Here is a 20,150-nt window from a genome sequence, read left to right as displayed (position 1 = left end):
CAACAGTTTCTTTTTTGAAAGTTGGTGCTGGGTGGAATCCTAGAGGCCCAGTTACAACTTGCTTATACCAGGCCCAAAACCCAACACATAGATATTTTATTATGTACCTGAGAAACTTACAAGGCAGAAATTCTATTCTAAAACTACAAATTGCACCTCATCACCATCCACTGAATGAAGAAAATAAAGAGTTGTTAGAAGTATCTCAACTGAGTTCTGCTCTGTGCCAAAGTAACTCAAGGCCCAGGGGGGCCGAACTGCTTAGCCCTTCCGCCTTGACCCAACAGCTGTAAATTGAGAAACTGTAAAATTGGAAATACGTACAACACTCCTCAAATCCGTGTTGACTTCCTAAGTCTTCAAAAGATACTTCCTAATCACTGTGCAAGACACGTATTTGACAAGATTCTCACCTTGTACAAGTTCAAAAGCTTTGGGGTCTCCAGAACATCTCTTCTGAAGGCAGTACTTACTTGCAAAGTTAACAGAAGAGTTGAGATTTTCCAAATTGATTATTGTAAATATAGGTCACAAGATTGGAAAATTCTGGTTAAGAAAAAATATTCTGTTGAATTATCTGGATAATTATTTCAGTTCACCTGGTTTCTTTTGCCAGAATAGATTTAGGCTGTCTGTTTGAAATTCAGATGTTGAATAAGCGACCTGTCCCAAAGTAATCTCTAACTGTTTATGTTATGTCAACGTTTAGTCATTATTTTTTCCTGACCCAAAAAGAAGACAAAATTCTGTTCATTTACATGGTTTATTGTTGTAAACATTAAAATGGTCTTTCTCAAAGAAAGAATTTATCAGAAAAAAAAAATCAGCGTCTCTAACTGTCATACACCATAGAAAAAAAGGCAGTGACTCATATCATGTGCCATACTAGAAATATACAAAGAAAAACTACAGAATATGGCAGTATTAAAATTCTTACTCAAACATAAAATAATAAATTAACTGACAATTTTAGACATAAAAAAATTCAAAGTGCTCAGTAATTTCCAGGGAGTTATGTATATTATAAGCACTCTGGAAACAGTCAAAAGCTGCTGCATGCAAGTTTTGTTTAGCTTTAGACAACAAAATAATCAAGATATAAACTTTCTTTTTATCAACATCAACGTTACATACAACACTTACAAACAAGGAATGTTGGACGGTGTTACAAACACTATGTGTCCCTTTTGTCAGGATTTTCTGATGTGTAATACTTGTGCCCACCTATTTGACAATTGAGAAAATGTTTAAGCTCAGATAACTACCAATCTTTATAAAATCTAACAGACTACATAGTGTCTGAAATACTATTTATATAATATAGACATTACTGAAATAGCAAGTGCCTATAACATTTTCAACCTAGAATCAACATGCTTGTCCCTTTTTTATGTATTTATTTTCTTTTTTTTTTTTTGCAAACACACTTATCTTTTAGAATTTGTATTATTTATTCATAAATAGGCACAAAATAATTTAAAAAGCCAAACTGCAATGGGTAAATTTACAAGCCTTTGCCTTCTTCAACTCATGCCACCCACGCAACATTTAGTTTTACTATATATTACAGCTTTCTTTACAGCAGAAAACTTTGAAGTCTTGTTAAAGGGCAATAGTTGTGAGTCCCCTTAAGATTGTGTGTGTGTGTGTGTCTGTGTCTGTGTGTGTGTCTGTGTCTGTGTGTTACATTTGTCTGAACTGCAACAACCAAGCATGGCCAAACATTTCCCATCATACATTATAGCAATCTTTCTTCTGAACAATAAACTGATTTTTAAACTGATAATAAAAAGTTTATACCACTGTATTGTGTGTAGTCCATGTTCTAAATCCAGGATGCCCCGGAGCCAAAATGCCCTTTCAGGTTCTGCCTGCAGGTTAGGAAATAGCAACAGTTTTTGTTTTCTTTAGGGATTAAGGGTGTGGAAGGGTTACAGAAATGGGGGACAGCTTGAGCTGAGACAGATCACAGGGCTATCTCTGCCCATGTGACTTGCCCCCTCTGGACAGTTTCCGTTATCTTTCCAGTTCTTTTGAAGTGCATGGGAGGAGGTCTTAGAAAGGTAAAGTGTCCAGGAAAAGTTTGTCAATTATTGCTGGCGGTGGCACCAAGTCTTCCAATTTCAGGTAGAAAATGCGTTGTAGCCCCTGTGTGCAAAGGGTACGAAGTTCTGGGAGCTTCCCCAACAGTTTGGACAAATAATTGGGGCGGTTCAACCCCCCATTGTTGAAAGTCACATGGTCTTTGAGGCAATTTACAATCTTGTTTTGCAGTTCTTCCACTCTCTTGGGTTCCTTGAGCCCGTGTCTCTCTGCAGAAAACATAATCAGAAACAAAAGAAGAATGTACAAGACAGTTAACTAGTTGGCAAAACCAGAAAGGATCTGTGACAAGGGAAAGCCAGGACAAATCCTGCTAGGCAGATCTGGAGGGGAAGTGCCCTGCGCCTGCAGTACTGACCTGTGACCATAGCCAGGGCAGCAATGCAGGAGAAGGCAGAAATGTCGATGTTCATATTCTGCAAGTTGGAGGAGAATTCAACAATGGAATCAATCCATTCCCCAAAGCCACGAACGCATTGCAACCTGTGCAAGACCACCCCATTGCAAAAGATGAGTTTACCCTCCACTGGGTTGGACCTGCAATTAATACCAAAGAGAGAGAGGGGAGAAAAAGAGAGAGAGAAAAGCTAAACAACTAATTACTTGAAGAGCAATAAATGAGGGATTTAAGAGGCACCTAATTACTGAAGAGTTAATAAAATGTAGACCAGTGGACCTTGAAAGGGTTTAATTTCATAACAATCAAGAACGCCCCCTATCCCACCTCCATTCCATTCTGGGTTCGCTCCTTCCCTTCTCTTTTTTTGTTTTCTTTTTCTTCCTTTCTCCAACCTTATTTCCTATTCTGTCTTCTTCTCTACCCCCCACCCTCCAGTTTCCCTATCTCCCTTTCTTTTCCCTTCTTGATTCTCTCACAGCCTCCCTGAATTGTCTCTTTCCTCCTTCATTACCTGTATGCTAATCGAAGGACAAACAGTTCTAAGAAAGCTGATTCAAAAAGCAGGTCCTGGTCGGCTTTGGGTAAGTCTGCGAAGCCAGGGATCTTCTCTGCCCAGCCCCGGATGATCTCCATGGAGCCAGTCAGGAGATCATAGAATTGCTGGATATGCTGGGTGTCATCTCCACTCATCTGATAGTCAGGGTTCGCCTGGAACTGGAATTTCATTTTAAAAAGCACTTAATGAGGTTCTCTAAAATATATAACCCGTGAAATTGCTAACCCCATTTCTAGTAGGGGAGCCAGGTTTTTATAACAATTAAACCTCTCTCTGACCAGTAAGGAAATTAGATGTTCCGGGGCAATTAATTCAATTAGGGATGGTGCTACGAGGTCGCTGCTTTAAATATGTAAATTACCATTTCCATACAGACTAAATACAGTGCCATCCAGCCCTGGGAAACGTTCACTCTTATCTCCACAAAACAATTGACACGTTAGTATTCATGCTAGTCCCAGAGTGGGCCTCGAGCTGAGTCGCCCTTTTGCAAATCTTAATAAAATTGCAGTCGATACCAGGTTTGCCCAACATACTTCCTCCAATTAAAGCCTGCATATTTTTCACAGCTGGAGTAAAAAGGATCTGACCACTTGATCCCCCACCCCACTGCCATTCTTTACACCCTCTCCTTCCCTTCCTTGACCCCCAGACAGGCCCCACATTCTTCCCCCACACAGTGCCAGGAAGGATGGGGATTAAAGCATCTATCTCCATGGAGGACTGAGAATAAAGTAGACTGGGGATGGGGAGTTTGTACAGCCCCTGGTTTTCATGCTAGGGGCACTGGTGTATATGGTAGGGGTGGAGGTGGGGGTGAGTAGTTGGGTGGTAGGAATTCACGCAGCTTCAAACCCTGTTGCATGTCCCTCTCCTCCTTCCTCTGTCCTGTCCTCATGTCTAGGCCCCCAGCTACATGGATTGTCTGAAGGTCTGAATCCTGAGGCCCTGACCAGAGCTATGAGGCATATAAAGCCTTGCTTGCCTCTTTACCCCATTGAATCTGAGGTTTAATGGTGGATGTGGGGAGGGGTCCTGCCCATCTGTCGGTTTGTCCACATGATATCCCCCTCCAGCTTCTTACCCTGGAATAGTCCAGGCTGGTCATAGCCGGGTTGGAGTCGACATGGGCCCTGACGAGGGCACTGATCAGACTCACCGGGGGCGAAGGGGGAGAGGGCTCCTGTGGGCTCTTCGGTTTCGAGGGCAAACGACCTCTCCGGCCTTTTAAACTGTCTGTGCGAACCACTGCAAAGGAAGAGCCGTTGTTAGCAACGCTTTCCCGAGCCCAGACCCAGCTGCTGCCTGGACCCCTCCCCGGGGAAGGCCGCAGCCGCGGGACACCAGGCGGAGCGGCTCTGGGCCCCACTGCTTGTAAAGTCTTTACTGACGAGAAGCATTAAAAAATGCGGGGTTATTTTACGTCTTCCTCCAAATGGGTCGTATGGTTAAAGGAGAGAAGGGCCTGGCGGCTTTCTCTAGGGGAGGCTGGGCAAGCAGGAAGCTGCAGGGTCCTGGAGGCCAGACTGAGGGGGGCCGGAGATCCCCAGCACCAGGAAGTGGAGAGCGATGCTGGAGTATGAGCCGTGGTTTCCTAAGGGCGCAGACGGGAGGGTCGGCAGCTCCCCGCAACCTACCTTCTTTGACCATCCCAACAGCCAGGCACTTCTGAAATCGACAGTACTGACAGCGATTCCGGCGCCGCTTGTCCACTGGGCAGTTTTTATTTGCTAAACACACGTATTTTGCATTTTTTTGCACTGTGCGCTGCAAAAGGAGACAATATAGACCAATTTTTTTTTCTTCTTTTGAAAATCAGGCAACTCGGAGAAAATTTCTGATATGTGGCTGGGATCTACGATTCATCCCCACAAACAAACACATACACACAATTCCATTTTATTTTATTTTTTTTAATCTCTTCCTTTTCTTTCTTTCTTTTCTTTTTTCCTCCCCCAGGGCATTTACCAGAAGAAAATTGATAGCGTTAACATTTGAGCTAACCTTGCCGCTCCTTGCTGTGTTTTATATGCCAAGAGAAGGAGAAGGAGACGCTCAGTAAATACAAATCCGTGGGCATTCATATTATTTACATTCCTTGGAGACCTTCTCTATTTAAAATGATAAGATTATTCAATCAGGATGGCGAAATAAAGAGATCACTTAATTTGACCATAGGGAATTCTGTTCCACTTGGTTAGCTCAGACACGGTTCTCTGTCCTAACCAATTTCATTCTGAACAGGGAAGACAGCTCCTAGCACATGCAAATGACCCTCTTCCAACTCCGGCTCCAGCAACTTCGGGCGGGGGCCAGCCGGGTCGGCTGAGTGCGAGAGGGATGCGACCCTGGCCTCCCCGTCTTTCTGCTTCCCTTTCTCAGACACCCGGAAGTCCCCGCCACAGCCCTTGGACTCCTGCAGGGTAGTCTCGGTGGACCCCGGTGAGCTAGGCAGTCCCGGGCGAGCTGGTGCTGGGCTGGAAGGCACCTAGGCGGAGGCCACACTCCAGGGTCCCGGGCACTAGGGGTTCCCTACCTGCTTACTCTGCTCCAGCCCTTGCTCACCTTAAAGAAGCCTTTGCATCCCTCACAGGTGCGCACGCCGTAGTGTTGGCAGGCCGCGTTGTCGCCACACACAGCGCACAGCCCCTCGTTGGAGGGTGAGCCCCGCGACGGCGGCGAGGGCACCTGCGTGTCGAGCAGCTGCGACGCGTGGCCGATCTGCAGGCCCGGGAAGCCCATGGACGCGGGCTTGCGAATGGGGTTGGGCACGGCGAATGTCTGCCCATCCACCACGTGGTGGCTGCCGGCAGGCTCCGGGTTCATGGGGACATGAAGGGGCCCGTCGAAGCGCATCTGGCAACTAGACACCGGGGTGCCAGGGGGCGACTGCTTAAAGGAGAAGAGGGAGAGGCGGGAAACTGGCGTTTTCCTCTGCTCGATCATGTGCGTAGTGGCCACGTAGTTCTGGTGGAAGTTGTGAAGAGACCCCGGGTCGTCCCACATGGGGCTGTGCTGCACCTGGAAGCCCGGGGTGGTGGGCGTCGGGGGCGAGGAGGGCTTGTAGTAAACCGACCCGGAGTGCGGCATCATCTCCTCAGACTGGGGGGGCAGGTGGCTGTGTTGCTGGTAGTTGTGCATCTGAATGTCTTCTACCTTAATGGAGGACTGCTGTCCGGACAGGGGCATTTGGTACAAGCAAGGTGGCTTGACGTCGTAGCCTGTGCTGTAGTTGTCCATAAAGGTACTGAAGCTGGGGAGAGAAGTGGTGGCAGTGATTTCAGTGTTGGTGAGGTCCATGCTAAACTTGACAAACTCTGGAGTTAAGAAATCGGAGCTGTATTCTCCCGAAGAGTGGTAACTGTAGCTCTGAGAAGCGGGGCTGGCTCCTTGAGGCGAGGACCCATACTGCGCCTGAACACAAGGCATGGCTGGAAATGAAACAGGGTGATACACACTCAGCCTGGTCAACTGAACACTTTCTCCCGGGCTCGGGTACACCTGGAGCTACACCGGCAGCCCGTGGCGGTCAGAGAGCCAGAGAGCATGGAGGGGCGCGAGAGGAAGGGCAGGAGAGGTAGAATGCTGCAGAACAACAGTGTGGGGTGTGGAAAGACGGACCAAAATAAAGACCCAGAGCTAAAAAGCTACTGAGGGTCTACACTCCTGGGTATTTCCAAACATGTCCCCCTTACCCCGCCCCCCCTTTTTACAGTCAATCCCACTCAGATGAGCCTCTTCTCTGAAGCTCAGATTCAGCAGTCTCTTTCTAGAAATGATCATCTACAAATCAAGTTGATTTGCACAATGAGAAAGTTGTTCCCGAAGGTGATAGGTTGAGACAAACCTTAAGTTACAGGGTTTGCCAAGAAGATCTCCTTGCCCTGTGTCTTGATTTTTGGGGAACTCGGGAGAGGAAAGAAAAGAAAAGAAGTTGCACTAACCTTCAGCCGAGTTACAGGCGTTTTCGAGGAAATTAAAGGTGGACAGTGTCGTAATTCAATGAAGGACAAAGTTTTCAAGATTTTTAGAAAAGCAATGGGGAGTCCAGCCTGTCCAATCTCCTCCCTGAAATACAGACACAGGAAACTTCAGGGTATCTTCTCGACAGAGATTCAGCTGGGCATATGTAGACTCACCAGGCAAGCCCTTCCATTCCTTCCCTGTTTGTCTTACTGGAAATGAGCCTTTACCAAACACGGCACTTGAATGTATAAAAGAAATAACTGGAAACAACAGAAAATACCACCCATTGCACTGCATAAAGCCTTGCAGAGAAAGGATCCTGCAAAAGGAAAGCTAGTCCATGAACTCATTTAACATTTATGATGTAATGAATTGGCCCCTTTGCTAGAGTGTAGGTGGAGAGGTCATTTTCACCTTAGGTTAATTCAGACCTGAGTAAGAAGAGTAGTCTAAAAATACAGACCTGGAACCTTCTCTTGCATTTTTTTTCCCCCCTGTGGTGAAACTGCCTCTTCTTTTGGTAAAGTAGAAGAAAGTTGATAGAAGTCAAGAATATAATATGAGAAAATAATCTTCACCCTTACCAAATGTTAGGAAGGCCTGGACTGAGAAGGCAATTTCAGTGGAAGCATCCGCATTTCTCAAGTGCTTTTGACAGAGCACTGGGATTGGAGCTACAGATAAACTGATGTTCACTTTTCCAGAAAACTTGTCTTTCAGCACCTTTAATGGCCACAAGGTGGGAAGAGGGGACCCTACTTTTCCAAGAGCATCTTAGGTCAATTGTAGAGGGAGGTGAATACTGCTCATATGGTATTGGCCCCAATATTAGAAGTGTTTCCCAGCACAGCAAGATGAACACCTTCCCCATAATGCCTTCCACGATCTCCCTTACTGGAACAAGGCATTCTTGTGTCCTAGTAATTTTCAGATGTTCCTACTTGGAATGTATTCTAGAGCATAGACAATCTTATTACTAATGAAAAAGAAAGCCAAGTACTCTCCTTCTATTATTTCCCCTCCCCCACAATCTTGCTTCATAGTGGTGGTAGTGGTGGTGGTGGGGAGGGGGGGTGAATAAACCAGAAAGAGCAGAAAGGAGACTCGACCCCCACAGTCCTTAGAGATATGCCTGTGTTGGATATTAACTCCCTGTTAGCGCCACAATTTCATAACTGTACTCTTTACATATTAATTTTCTCTCTCTCTCTCTCTCTCTCTCTCTCTCTCTCTCTCCTGTCTCTGACACATTCGCAAACCCAAGGACAGCATATGTCAAAACCAGGAATTTCAGACAACTTAGTAACAGGACATTCAACCGACACCACCCTTACTCAACAATACCCGGGAAACATCGCGCGCTGGCTAGCCACGGAGACACAGTTCCCAAGCAACGCATAAACTGAAGAACTTTCTCTCCCTGACAGTTTGTGGGCAGCTTCCCTCGTATACATAGGGCTTGGAGTCTCCGTGTCCACAGGCCACAATCAGTTCCTCACTAACAGCAGCAAACTTTGCGACCATTTCCGCGAGCTAGTCCTCAGCTCCCAAACTGTGGAGTCTCCCTTCCACGTCCACCAATGAGGAGCGTGGAAGCCTCCGTCGGGAGCCAACTCCCCCCTAGTGCCAAAGCCGGAGTTCGAAAAAATGCTTCCCCGGGTAACTGCGCACAAGCACTCCCCATCCTTTGGTCCCACTCCCGCTAAAGCCTCTGGCTCCCACTTCTGACCAACACACGTGGAAAGAAGAGACGTGCAAAAGAAGGAAGAAGCATAAAAGAAGGCGAGCTGCATGGGCTGCACCTACTCACTTAGGAGTTCTCCGCGTCTCTCTTCATTCATTCAACTCTGCCGAAGTGCAGTTCCCTCTGGGAGCCTGGGCGCCGGGGTCCGGGAGGAGAGGGCGAGCTGGGCGAAGGGAGCCCAGACACCTCACGCAGGGAGGGAGCAGGGACAGGCGGCCGGCTGGGCAGGCAAAAGGGACCGCGGAGCCGTGCGCGAGCCGCCGGGCGGACTGGCCCTGGCCGCCAATGTGCCTTTGTTTATGTGGCTCGCGCTGCCGCTGCCAACATGCACCTAAAGTCTCCGCGCGTCAGCGCGCGTCAGCGGCCCGTTGCCCAATCGCCGCGCCGCCGCGCTCCCTGGACTCCTGGCCCGCGCTCGCTTTGGTATATTTCCGACCTGACGTCACGAGTAGGGCCGATTTTAAGGTGGGAACCGCTCTGTGTTCACCTTGGTAGCCAGCTTGGGTGGTTTTTGGTGGTTTTTTTTTTTTTTTTTTCCGAGAGAGGTGTGACCTCTCCCAGGTCTGCGCAGCCCGCAGGACTGGGACACTTCACTTTTCCCGAAGCACCCGAGCCCTCGCTGCGGCTCGGCGGCTCACAGGTGGGAGGGCGCAACAAAAGCCCGGGTGGAAGGGAACGCCGGCGTGGACCAGGTATCCCGCACCTGGAGCCGCACGGGATGGGAGGTGCCTTGCAGCGCCCTAACCTCTCCTACCTACCCTCGTCACCCCCTTAGCGGAAGAGCGTACAGATGTCCCATGACACGAGACGCTCAGGGGGCTCAAGCAGTTCGGGTGGGATTTCCCTACGCGGTTCATCCCCTTTTACTCCCTCTTCCTGTCCCAGGCCTCCTCTTCTAGCATATATTCATTCTCATTCTCTCTCTCTCTTTCTCTCTCTCTCTCTCTCTCTCTCTCTCCTACCCCTCCTCCCACCCCCCACACTGCCATCTGAAAGGGAATGGGAGTGGGGGTAGGGCCTATTTTTCTGTTTCCTTCTTTCCTTGCAGTGCCCACGTTCGATTGAGGACGTGGTGCGTGGAGGGGGAGAGGAAGGGGAAAGAGTAGACAGTGACTGTGACCCAGCTCTTTAGAAACCCCAAAAGTCAGAGTGAAACGTCGCCCCTTTTCCTTTCACAGACAATGCAGCCGAGCAGCAGGCAACAGGTGCGCCTTCTGCAGAAAGGTACTCTGATTCCCACCTCCTGCATACGCTAATACTTCCGATACTCCTCGGTGCCCACCAACTTGTACCCCTTCCAAGAGTTTTAGGGAAATAAATCGACCTTCGTTTGAAACACACGGGCTATCACAGCCTCCGTGTGAGAGCCCAGAAAGCCTGGACAAGAAAAGCGGAGCGGGTGGGGACTGGGAGAGCGCCTCCGCGAAGCTAAGGCGTGAGCCTACAGCCCAGCTAGGAGAGGGGCCCGGGCAGGCTGCTGGAGCGTGCCCCACGCCCGCGGCCGTCGGAGTCGCAGCCGATTCTGCTTCGCCAGTCATTTCCCCCGCCACGCCGAGAGCGCAGGGAGCTTTCTAGCAAAGTCAACGCCGCGACTCCGGAAGGCAAGCCCCCTTCCCCTGTCTCCCGGCCCGAGCTGGGCGGGCTTTCTTGAGCTTCTCCCGCGGGGTTGGAAGAGGCTGGGCCTTGGGAAGGAGAGTTCGGAGGCGCCCCGGCTTCTCTACTCGCGCAGAGCGTCCCAGCCGCCCCTCCTTTCTCGGTGTGGCTGGCTTCCTGGCCGCCTGGACCCTTTTGCAACTCGCCCCCCTCCTTGTGTTCTCAGTGCCGGCCGAAAGCGCCGGGGAACTATTCGGGATCCCCGGCTGTTCAGCCCTCATCGGCAGCCCCGCCTTTGCCTACTCTCTGCTGCCCCAGCTCGCCGGCGGCTGGGGAGGCGTTGCCAGCAGATGCCCTGCGGCTGCCCCAGGAAGCCGCGGGCTCTTCTGCGCCGCAGCCTCGGGGAAACCTACGTGACCACCTTAAGTTTCCCCCAGATGTTGCGGCTGCTGCTGCTGCAGCCGCCGCCGCCGAAGCTCCGCGGTGCCCTAGCGGGCGCGAGAAAAAAATAAAACCAGGAAGTGGGTGGGGGGGCGGCTTGTGGTGGCGGGTGAGGGTGTGTGAGGAGGGGATGAGGAGGGGAGGGCGAAGAATAGCGTATTAGCAAGAGCTCGGTAGCGTCAGCGCCCCGTGGGCAGAAGCGATTCCACGCGAACGAAAGGGAAAAAGTGAGAGTTTGGAGAGCAGGGGAGAAGGAAGGGGGTGGGGGTGGCGGTGACGCAGGGGCGCAGGCATTGACGCACCGGCCAGGCTGGGCCCAAAATAGCAGCAACTCCAGCTCAGAGGCGCCCTCCCGGGTTCCCGTTCCCTTCCGCGAGGGAGCAGGGCGCGGCCCCGGGGAGCTTTCCTTGATCCCCGCGGTGGGCCAGGATCCCGGCCGCTATTTTCGGGCAGTCGGAAAATCAAGCACAGCCACGCCGAGATGGCAGTTATTATTTTTTTAATATAGTCCTAGGAAAGCGGGGTCCGGGAGAACTTCAAAGCTGTAACCAACAGCCTCCATACACAAAATACTCCCGTCTAAGTAGATAAATTCACTCAGCACGCTTCCCCCTCCCTCATTGCTATTAAAAACACATTCAGTTTAGGTCGGGTTGAGTCTGGGACAATTTGAAAATGCCCTCCCAGAGAGCTGAAAAGTGTCCTGGAGTTCTTAAAGTGAGCTCCAAGGAAGCCAAATACTGTAATATGATGCGTTATTCTTTAACAGCAACCTGTCGAGTGCGGATTCCTGATAACAGCCTTTGCCCAAGTCTTAATGCAACCGACATTGAAGGGTCGTTTTCACAGGAACTTATTATAACAATTATTTACTGGGAATGGAGTGATTAAATATAACATTAAAATGAGAGAAATGGGAGACCTTTCTCATCTATTCTACCATCTGTGTAAGAGTTCTCTCCTCTTCAAAGTCCTATTCTGGTTTCTAGGAAGCTTTTACTGTTTGTCAGGAAGACACGCCAGATATAAGACTGTTAAACTCGCTTAAACCAATTTTGAATGAGCTACTTCTTAGGCTGGGGTTTCTGTAGGGCCCAGATGAGCTGGGTTGGAAAGGATCCAGCATATAGATCAGAAAGTGTTAAAAAAAAAAAAAAAAAAAAAAAAAAAAAGGCCAAGCTCAAAACCCCAGATCAGTTTTCTTCACCAGATTCTGTTCACCAGATTCTGATGGGACGACGTCTCAGTAGCACCGCCAATGTGTGTGTAATTGACTGATCCAGTCAGTAGGGGGCCTGACTCCACAATGTTCAAGAGAATCTCTCTCTCTTTCTCTCTCTCTCTCTCTCTCTCTCTCTCTCTCTCTCACACACACACACACACACACACACAAGCTATTTTACTACTTAAGCTAAACCGAAGAGAATGTTACGAGCCCAAATATTCGTATTGTGCTGGAATTCATAAATAACTAAAAATCTTTGATTCTCTTCTTTTCTCCAAAAGGGAAACAGTTTGAACACATGGGATTAGGTTCACAATAGATTTTCTTTATTTCCTCCTGCTCATGTTTAACTCACTGTTAGATCACAGGAGGAAAAAATCAAACTGGTAATAAAATCTCATTTTATCACCAAGCAGTTCAAATTGGCCTACAGTTTGGAAAAATGAAAGCATGTTTTAAAATCCTATGATTACATGTTTAAATAAATTATAGTTTAGAAAGAGATTCCTGTGGGTGTATTTGCTAGTACATAAGAGAATGCTTTTGTGCATAGAGATTTAATTACACATATGGATTCAAAATGTAGAATTGAACAACCTTTCAGAAAATGTTAAAACGATGCTTTAGGCTAAAAGAAACTGAAATTCTGCATTTATATGACTACAACCCTTCAAGATTCTTGAACATAAATAGTTCAAATAAAGTATTTTATAACTCGATTAAAATGACAGTAACGGTTTTTTCAGGCCCCTACAGCTGATGTAACTTTAAACTATTGCCATGTATAAATGTATAAAGTTACCCCACAATGAAGATCTATTTTCTTAATAATGCTTAAAATAAATGGGAGTAAAAATTAGTCCTATCCTCTTTTGAAACCAACTGAAATAAATTAAAAATTATTGCTAATAAGAAACACTATTGGATGACCACAGAAAAACATTTAGGAGGGTAATGTTACTATGTAATCTTTTATGATATTAACCAATATTAAGCAGAACATATTGGTATATGTAAACATATTTTCATTAAAAATCAAAATAAATAATATATATACTCACAGCTAAACCAAAATATTTTATTTTATGCATGGCTAAGCTGATTATACTTAATAAAATTGAGCTTTTGACATAATTTAGAAAGCAAACATGAATGTAATCCCATAGGATTTTCTATTTTAATGCATGGGAAAGAGGCCTTTAGGGATTTATTTCACCATTCTTCCCAAATGAATTCAGAATACACCTTACAATGCAGATACAGTGAAACAGACATATCTGTTATGCTGTAAGAGTTGAGGCAACTTTAAGATTTTTCATAATAAAATTACTTAGTAGAATCTATTGTTAGCATTAAAACATATATTTTAAATTACATTTGGACAAACTTTCATTCACAGCATTTATTGCCATTGAGCAGTTAAGTTACATTACTGATAGAAGAAATAAATTTTCACTTTGAAAAAAATCTGTTTTTGAAAATACAAAATTAGTTTTTACTACTGAAAGGTTTTTTGTTGTTTTGCTTTTGCCATTTCATTTACATTGACAGGATATTAATTGACAAAATTGTTTGTTTCTTTCTCATAGGATGCTCAAAGAACAAGTCAATTGCTTTGCTAATATTCATATTTTGGGTAGTTGTAGATTTCTTCAATATTACTCAGCCGATTTTTTCCACAAACCACTTAACGCAAATACTTTAAAAATTATTTTACTTTGATATAGAACTCAGTACTAGAAATGTGTAAAGATGTGCAGGAAAAAAAACAGCATTTTTTTTTTCTAGAAGCATCTTCTTGTGAATTAAAATTATAAAACTGAACATATGGTAAAACCTCATGCCACTCAAAAAGTATTTTGCATAATAAAAATCCTTCATCTTTTTGTTAATACTTGACACACAGTAACCAATTCCTAAATACTTGCTTTTAAATTAACCACTTAATATTTTCTTATTTAAGAACTATTTTTTACTAGGCAAAGAAGAATAACTTTGGTTTTAGTTAAAGGTGGACATCACTAAAATGTACAAAGTCCTAAAAGACATTTTAAAGGATCTAAAAATAAGTTGCTACATGCTAAGAAAATATCAAATACCTGCAAACTCTAAAAGTAGTTAATACCATTAGTAACACTATGAGTATTAGATAGCATGTATTTAAATGTAGATAAAATACATACATTTTGCAAGTTTTTATATGTAAATCACAGCTGGCTAGTTTTTGTTCTATCTTTAATGATAAAATAACCGCTTTTAATTTTTTCCTCACAGTAATTGGTGGACAGAAATGTCTCAATTTAATTTTAAAAAATGAAGGTATTGATAATATTGCAACAGAGACATATATGCCCTTTCTTCATCATAATTCTGCAATTATCACAAAAGTAACTTAAAGCAAGGACTCTTATAGTGATAAGTAATAAATCTAATTACCATATCTTTGAATAGATGTAATATAAATTTCATTGCTCACTTAAAAGTTCTAAAGTTAACAGCATAAACTTGAAGTTGAGTAATTAAGTAATCCTTATATAGACACTTATTAAAGTATTTATACATATTATCTTAAATCTACATCTATCATTTTGCCAATTAAAATTAGGACTTTAATTGCAATTAAGTAATTTAATTGCCAATTGAACAGCAAAATTGCTAAGTGACTAATTTTAATGCCTATTTTAATTACCAATCATGACTGGGGAGGGAGCTAATCAAGTTACATCAAGCAGTACCAGAGTAATGATGTGAAAAAAAAAAAGGTAGAACAAACATTCAAGGCTACATGCTTCAAAAAAAGAAACATAAATTAAATAAATGCAAACACAATCCTATAAATGTATAAAATACTGTATTTCAATATCTCAATACAGAACATGAAAGGAAACAAGATTAATTAAAGAAGTTTCTGTCAATCTTCAAACTAAGGACAACCAAAGTCAAATTTTTATATGGTATTTACATGACACCCATACTAACTTAGATGAAAACAAAAGCTGTATACAGTCGGGAATAAAAGGCTGTTTCCTACTTTGCTGGTGAACTATTTACAGACCGGCAGTTAAAAAAAAAAAAAAAAAAAAAAAAAAAAAAAAAAATCTTGAAATGCCAAAAGAGAGAAACAAGTTTCCAAATGCAGCAACATAGATTTTGCATTTGAAAAGCCAACAGGGCAAGTGCAACTGAGCACTATACTCTTTCCTGGTTGTTCTTCTCAGCCACACTCACTTAAATCAAGAGTTCTATTATAGGCCAAATACCTATCCATAGCTGTCCCACGTTAACTTGAGAAAAACAGACACCTGGCCAATCTTAAATATTTTAAATGTATTCATGAGGAAATAAGAAAGCATCTAGGATTACATCACAGTTAAAATTACTTAGCATGGGGTATATACCTAATTCTAACAGTCTTTCTTCATTCAGTTACAATAAACATGCCCACTCAAGATAAAGGCCAAAAACCAGCAGGCAACCAGAAACACTGGTGAAAATTTTCTTGGACAACACAGACATATTTTCAAAAGTTTTTATATTCAGACTAATTCTCAGATTAGCAATATGGAAGGGCAATATTAAGAGAAGGAGGTGAAGTTGAGAACTCAAAAAATAAAAATGTGATTCCCTGTAGACAGTAACAATTCTAGTACTTTCTGGCTATAGGGATTCCCTTGGCAGCCAGCCACCTCATTTAGAGTAACAATGGGTTATCAAATCTTCATTTAAAATAAAAGTCATGTTGCAAGATATGTATTTTATTTTTGTTGCCATATATACATACCAAAAATATACCTAGTTATGTCTACAAAAGGGCCCAAGATTATTAATGAAATATGTGTAAGCCTATAACTTGAGAAAAAGCAAATTGTGCTGCTTGGGATTTTATTTACTAATGGACTTCAACTCTGAAATGAAGCACAGCAGGACTTTCGGCCTGGCTTTTGAAGAAGGAACACTTTAATAATCACTGGGCCTGACAAAAGACTGCAATATCTGTTCATGACAATAACAGCTTTATAAAGCAAGTTCTGTGTGACTGATTAAAGGACATACTCTGCCTATTCACAAGTCATGGAGATGGAGTCATTATTGACAAGCTCACCATCACTACTTATCATGTTTACAACACATCAAGTGCAGATGCTACAAAGAGAAATAAAACCTCAGCCATTAAAAGATACAAAAACAGCCCCAGAAAACATTGCCATAACTTAGGTATATTTTAATGTGTTCTGTATAAGCTTCTCCCCTATATACACACACAAAAGATTTTATTTGATAATAATTATTAAAAGTATCAAACTAACTCAAGCACTAGGTAACAAATCAGCCATTACAAAAGAAAAAAAAATGAAGGATCTTCCTGTAATTTCAAAATAATTCTGAAAGAACATGATATATAGACAAACCTTCAAAATGTTAACACTTTCTGAAACTTGACTGAAAGTAAATACTGTTTCAGACTGTTCATGTCTATTTTAGTTATTCTGCTAGTCATTAGTTTACATGAATTAATGTTTACGTAGTGCCAGAAGCAAAAAGTTTTAAAAGTATATCTCTAGCTTTGAGATATCCCTTTGTAGGCAAAAGCAAACATAAAGTTTAGCAATTGTAAGTTAGTTTACTTTTTTGCCCTTAAGGTATTGTCTTTCCGTGTAATCTATCTGTGTTAGAGAATAGAAAATAAAGGATACAATAAAAGACAACCATGTTTATAATCTGAGATTAAAGGCAATCAATTAAGACATTTTATTAGTCACCAGTGTATTCAAAAATGAGACCTGTGAAATACTGCAGAATCATTCCACTAGGAGAGAAGCAGCAACTTAAGCATGCTGTCACTGACATGCTGGTAGGAAAAAGCAAACTACCAGTACCACCATGTACATGCTTCAAATTAAGCTACATCAATAGTGAGTGCATGGGGCAGTGGGTACAGAAACCGGTTTGATGAGGAGGTGCTAAACATTTTCTGTATTTCGTATTTCTGAGAACTGTTTTCTGTAATTTACAAAGTGTAGGAATGGCTGAAGTTTGAAAATAAATGGAGAATTTCAAATAGTTAATGAATAGATTTAGGAGCTATGCTGAAACAACTAGCAGAAAACACATTTTCTGGAGTCCTTTAATTTTGTACGCTTAAAAGTGTGGTTTTCCTAAAGATGGCTAATTCCTGTCTAATTAACTAGCTCTGGAAGTCATATTTTCCATTTCTCCATACTTCATCCATTAACTTCATCTAATTTCCGGCACGACAGTTTTGCTAAACTTTATGAATTCTGCCTTGTCCACAGGTAGAAGGAGAAAGGAAATCGGCAATACAGAAAGATTTTACAGCCAGAATATGACAGGGCCCCTCAAACTACAAATAGATGTTGTAGAATTTGAAATGTAGCTCTGTAGCTCAATTTATACTACAGAAATTGCGAGATGCTATCCTCCTGTTGTTATAACGTACCAGGTCAAGGGATATAAATTGTACCAGGTAATTCATTTTGCTGTTCAGAGAGTCATTAAGTTCCTCCCAGAATATATGTGATTGATATCCCTGGAGGTGAAAGGCTAAAGGAACCATATGGCAACATGTTGCATTCCGTCTGCTATCTGCCCATCCGTGCTTAAGCTGTCATTAGCAACATCTGTACCTTACGGAAATCCAGCTGCGCCGACGACGGCTGACGAAATTGTACTTGGGGGGGAAATCTAGCTTAGCGCCATTAACTCGAGACTCAGAGTCTATCTACCAGGACGGATGGAAGCTTTCACAATTAGACGAGACGACACAAACGCTTTATTAAAGTTTAATTTTGAACTCCCAATTAGCGAAAGTGCATTACAAATCGATTGCCATTTCCTAGAAGGTACAGCAAGTTCTCTGCCTGCCTGCCACGTGCGAGACGCTCCAGAGCGCGCTTTCCCCGGTTCCCGGCCGCTGAAAGGGCACGGATGGTTCAGAGCTGGTCTCCGCGTCCCAGGAAGTCCCTAAAATCCGCGCCAGCCCCACCTTCCGCAGGGCGGGGGCGTCCACGGCCCGTACCCGCCGGAGGTGGGGGGGGATGCGGGGGGCCGGACCGCAGCCTGCGCGGAGTTGGGCGGCAGGAGGGAGCGGCCGGGGGAGGAGAGGCGGGCGGGCCGGCGGCGGGAGCGGGGCCTCCATTATCTCGGCTTCTCGGGAGGAGCCTCAGCTAGTCAGTCACGCAGGAGAAGTTTCTCTTTCGCTCTTCGCGCTACACACGCCGATTGGCTTCCAGCGCGCAGGCGAGGGGGGCGGGGAGGGGGAGAGGAGTCCCCGCGGGGCCGCCCCGCGTCCGCCCCCGCCCCCGCCCCCTCCTCCCGCGCGAACAAAGCCCTCCGCTCTAGGGCCGGGGTACGTTACCTGCCCGGCGCTCCCGGCCCCTCGGTCACCGCGTCCCCCGCCGGGCGCGCCTGGAACGTCCCGCTCCCCGGGCGCACGAAGTGGCGCCCCCGGACGGATAGATCCCCCCTGTCTCGATACGTTGGGGCGCTCTGGGGGTGGTGGGACGCGGGAAGTGAAAGCGGAGCCTGAGGCAAGGGGAACTTACTGATAAAATAGGGGGGGAAATTTAAAAAAAAAAAAAAGTCCACAAGGCCCGGGTCCTGGCCGGGAGCGAAAGAGGCCGATTACCTTTCCGGGGGTCGCGGCCGAAAAGGAGGGGCGCCGGGGAGTCGCCCGCCCCCCTCCCCCGGTCCCCGACGGCGGCGGCAGCTGCACACACAGAAGCCCATTGTCGCCGGCGCCCGGCGCGCAGCCCCGCGGACTCGGCCCCGCGGCCAAGCGCGTCAGCGGCCCCGTCAGCCCGGCCGGGCCCCGTGACGCGCGCGCAGCCCGCGCTATAAATAACCAGCCGCCTGGCGGCTCGGGCGGCTTTCCAGTGACGCTAGGGCCGGGGCGCGGGCGGAGGAGGGCGAAAGGAAACAATAAACCGCTCGCCAGCCTCCCGGGCCTCCCTCCGCCCTTCCCGGGCCGCCCTGCGGGGAGCGCGGGCAGTGGGAGGGAAGGAGCCTGGCGGGCCGGCGGGCCCCGCTGTTGCGGGGGGCCCCGGGGCGGGAGGGCGCTTTCCCCGCACCCCGGGGCGGCGAGGAGGGAACGTGGCCGCAAGGTTAGCGAGGGGATCGCTGTGCTCCTTTCTAGCCGAGTTACAAAGTCCCGACGCTGCTTTGGCTCTCCTACTCTCGGATGTGTTTTCGTGGTACTAAGTCCTCAACCGAAAATAACAGCAAAAAAAAAAGCTGTCGTCTTTAATGTAAGCATTATCTAGGTTTCGGTGGGGCCAGCCTTGCTCTAGTGTTTTAATTTGGGGAGTGGTGTTATAGAAAGGGTGCCCCATAAAAGCAGCGTGGGCATGGGTTCCAGGACCCAGGCTCGCAGCTCCAGCGTAATTTACAGGTGTTTTTGGCCTAGAACTTAGCATAGGCCTGGAACATAGCATAAAAGAACTTTCTAAAAGTCTATAATCTCAACGTTAAAGAGATTACTTTTTAACTCTGGGCTTTAATAAAGGCTCCCACTTAAAAAGGCTTTCTCTGTAGGAAAGTATTATTATTGTAGAGACTTTCATTGCTAACTTCCATACTCAGGCAATGCTGTTACACGCCCTGACACTTGTGTTACTCGTTAAGGAACCCATATACAATAAGAGGCAGCCTGTTTTCTTGGGACCATCAACTAATAGACTATTAAAACTCTATTTCGTCTTGAGCGAAATGTCTCAGCTATATGAACACATTTTCTGAGGTGCTGATATAAATTTGCAGATGCAAGCAAGGTGTTGCAGTGACTTGGCTTGCGTAGAGTCAGTTACAAGTATTGAGGAAATGGTTCTTAGTTCACAAGTGAGGTATGGGAGAAGGTTCTCTGAGCTTGGGTTTAGAAGATCAAGAAATTTAAGAGGTTTTTTTGAGGCCAAGTGTCACTCTTGTTGCCCAGGCTGGAGTGCAGTGGAGCAATCTCGGCTCACCACAACCTTCATCTCCCGGGTTCAAGCGATTCCCCTTCCTCACCCTCCAGACAGTTGGTACTACAGGCATGCACCACCATGCCCGGCTACTTTTGTATTTTTAGTAGGGACGGAGTTTTTCCATGTTGGTCTTGGTCTCGAAC

The 20,150-nt window shown here is 45.6% G+C and overlaps 1 protein-coding gene and 1 long non-coding RNA gene across 6 annotated transcripts; both read right to left on the bottom strand.

The window, feature by feature from the left end:
* Positions 1-1,395: 1,395 nt before the first annotated feature.
* Positions 1,396-10,274, bottom strand: NR4A2 (nuclear receptor subfamily 4 group A member 2). Of its 5 annotated transcripts, none has more exons than XM_010330150.3 (8): positions 8,832-10,274; positions 7,004-7,127; positions 5,625-6,490; positions 4,697-4,826; positions 4,144-4,307; positions 3,015-3,217; positions 2,462-2,640; positions 1,396-2,312 (listed from the first exon to the last, which is right to left on the bottom strand). In XM_010330150.3, exons 3-8 carry the CDS (start codon positions 6,486-6,488, stop codon positions 2,056-2,058), a joined length of 1,797 nt encoding a protein of 598 aa, XP_010328452.1. In that variant the 5' UTR covers positions 6,489-6,490; positions 7,004-7,127; positions 8,832-10,274; the 3' UTR covers positions 1,396-2,055. The 5 variants fall into 5 exon arrangements, with proteins under 5 accessions (XP_010328452.1, XP_003922016.1, XP_003922018.1 ...); XM_003921967.3 differs by having other exon boundaries at positions 8,836-10,274; XM_003921969.3 differs by having other exon boundaries at positions 5,625-6,312; positions 8,836-10,274.
* Positions 10,275-13,725: 3,451 nt separating this feature from the next.
* Positions 13,726-18,854, bottom strand: LOC120364281 (uncharacterized). Its single transcript, XR_012517753.1, has 2 exons — positions 18,675-18,854; positions 13,726-18,535 (listed from the first exon to the last, which is right to left on the bottom strand). It is a non-coding gene; the product is annotated as an uncharacterized LOC120364281 (long non-coding RNA).
* Between the last annotated feature and the right edge of the window lie 1,296 nt (positions 18,855-20,150).

Source organism: Saimiri boliviensis, chromosome 5 (assembly GCF_048565385.1).
Source record: "Saimiri boliviensis isolate mSaiBol1 chromosome 5, mSaiBol1.pri, whole genome shotgun sequence".
NCBI lineage: Eukaryota > Metazoa > Chordata > Mammalia > Primates > Cebidae > Saimiri > Saimiri boliviensis.
Note: the sequence above shows the minus strand (reverse complement) of the source record. Positions and strands in the feature narration are given on the sequence as shown.

Bases quoted from the DNA above. Each gene is read 5' to 3' on its own strand.
- NR4A2 (XM_010330150.3), bottom strand. From the start codon at position 6,488: ATGCCTTGTGTTCAGGCGCAGTATGGGTCCTCGCCTCAAGGAGCCAGC. The intron at 4,827-5,624 runs GTGAGCAAGGGC...CTCCTTTTGCAG, and splicing joins GATGCAAAGGCTTCTTTAAG to CGCACAGTGCAAAAAAATGC. The intron at 3,218-4,143 runs GTAAGAAGCTGG...ATGAAATTCCAG, and splicing joins CCAGCCTGGACTATTCCAGG to TTCCAGGCGAACCCTGACTA.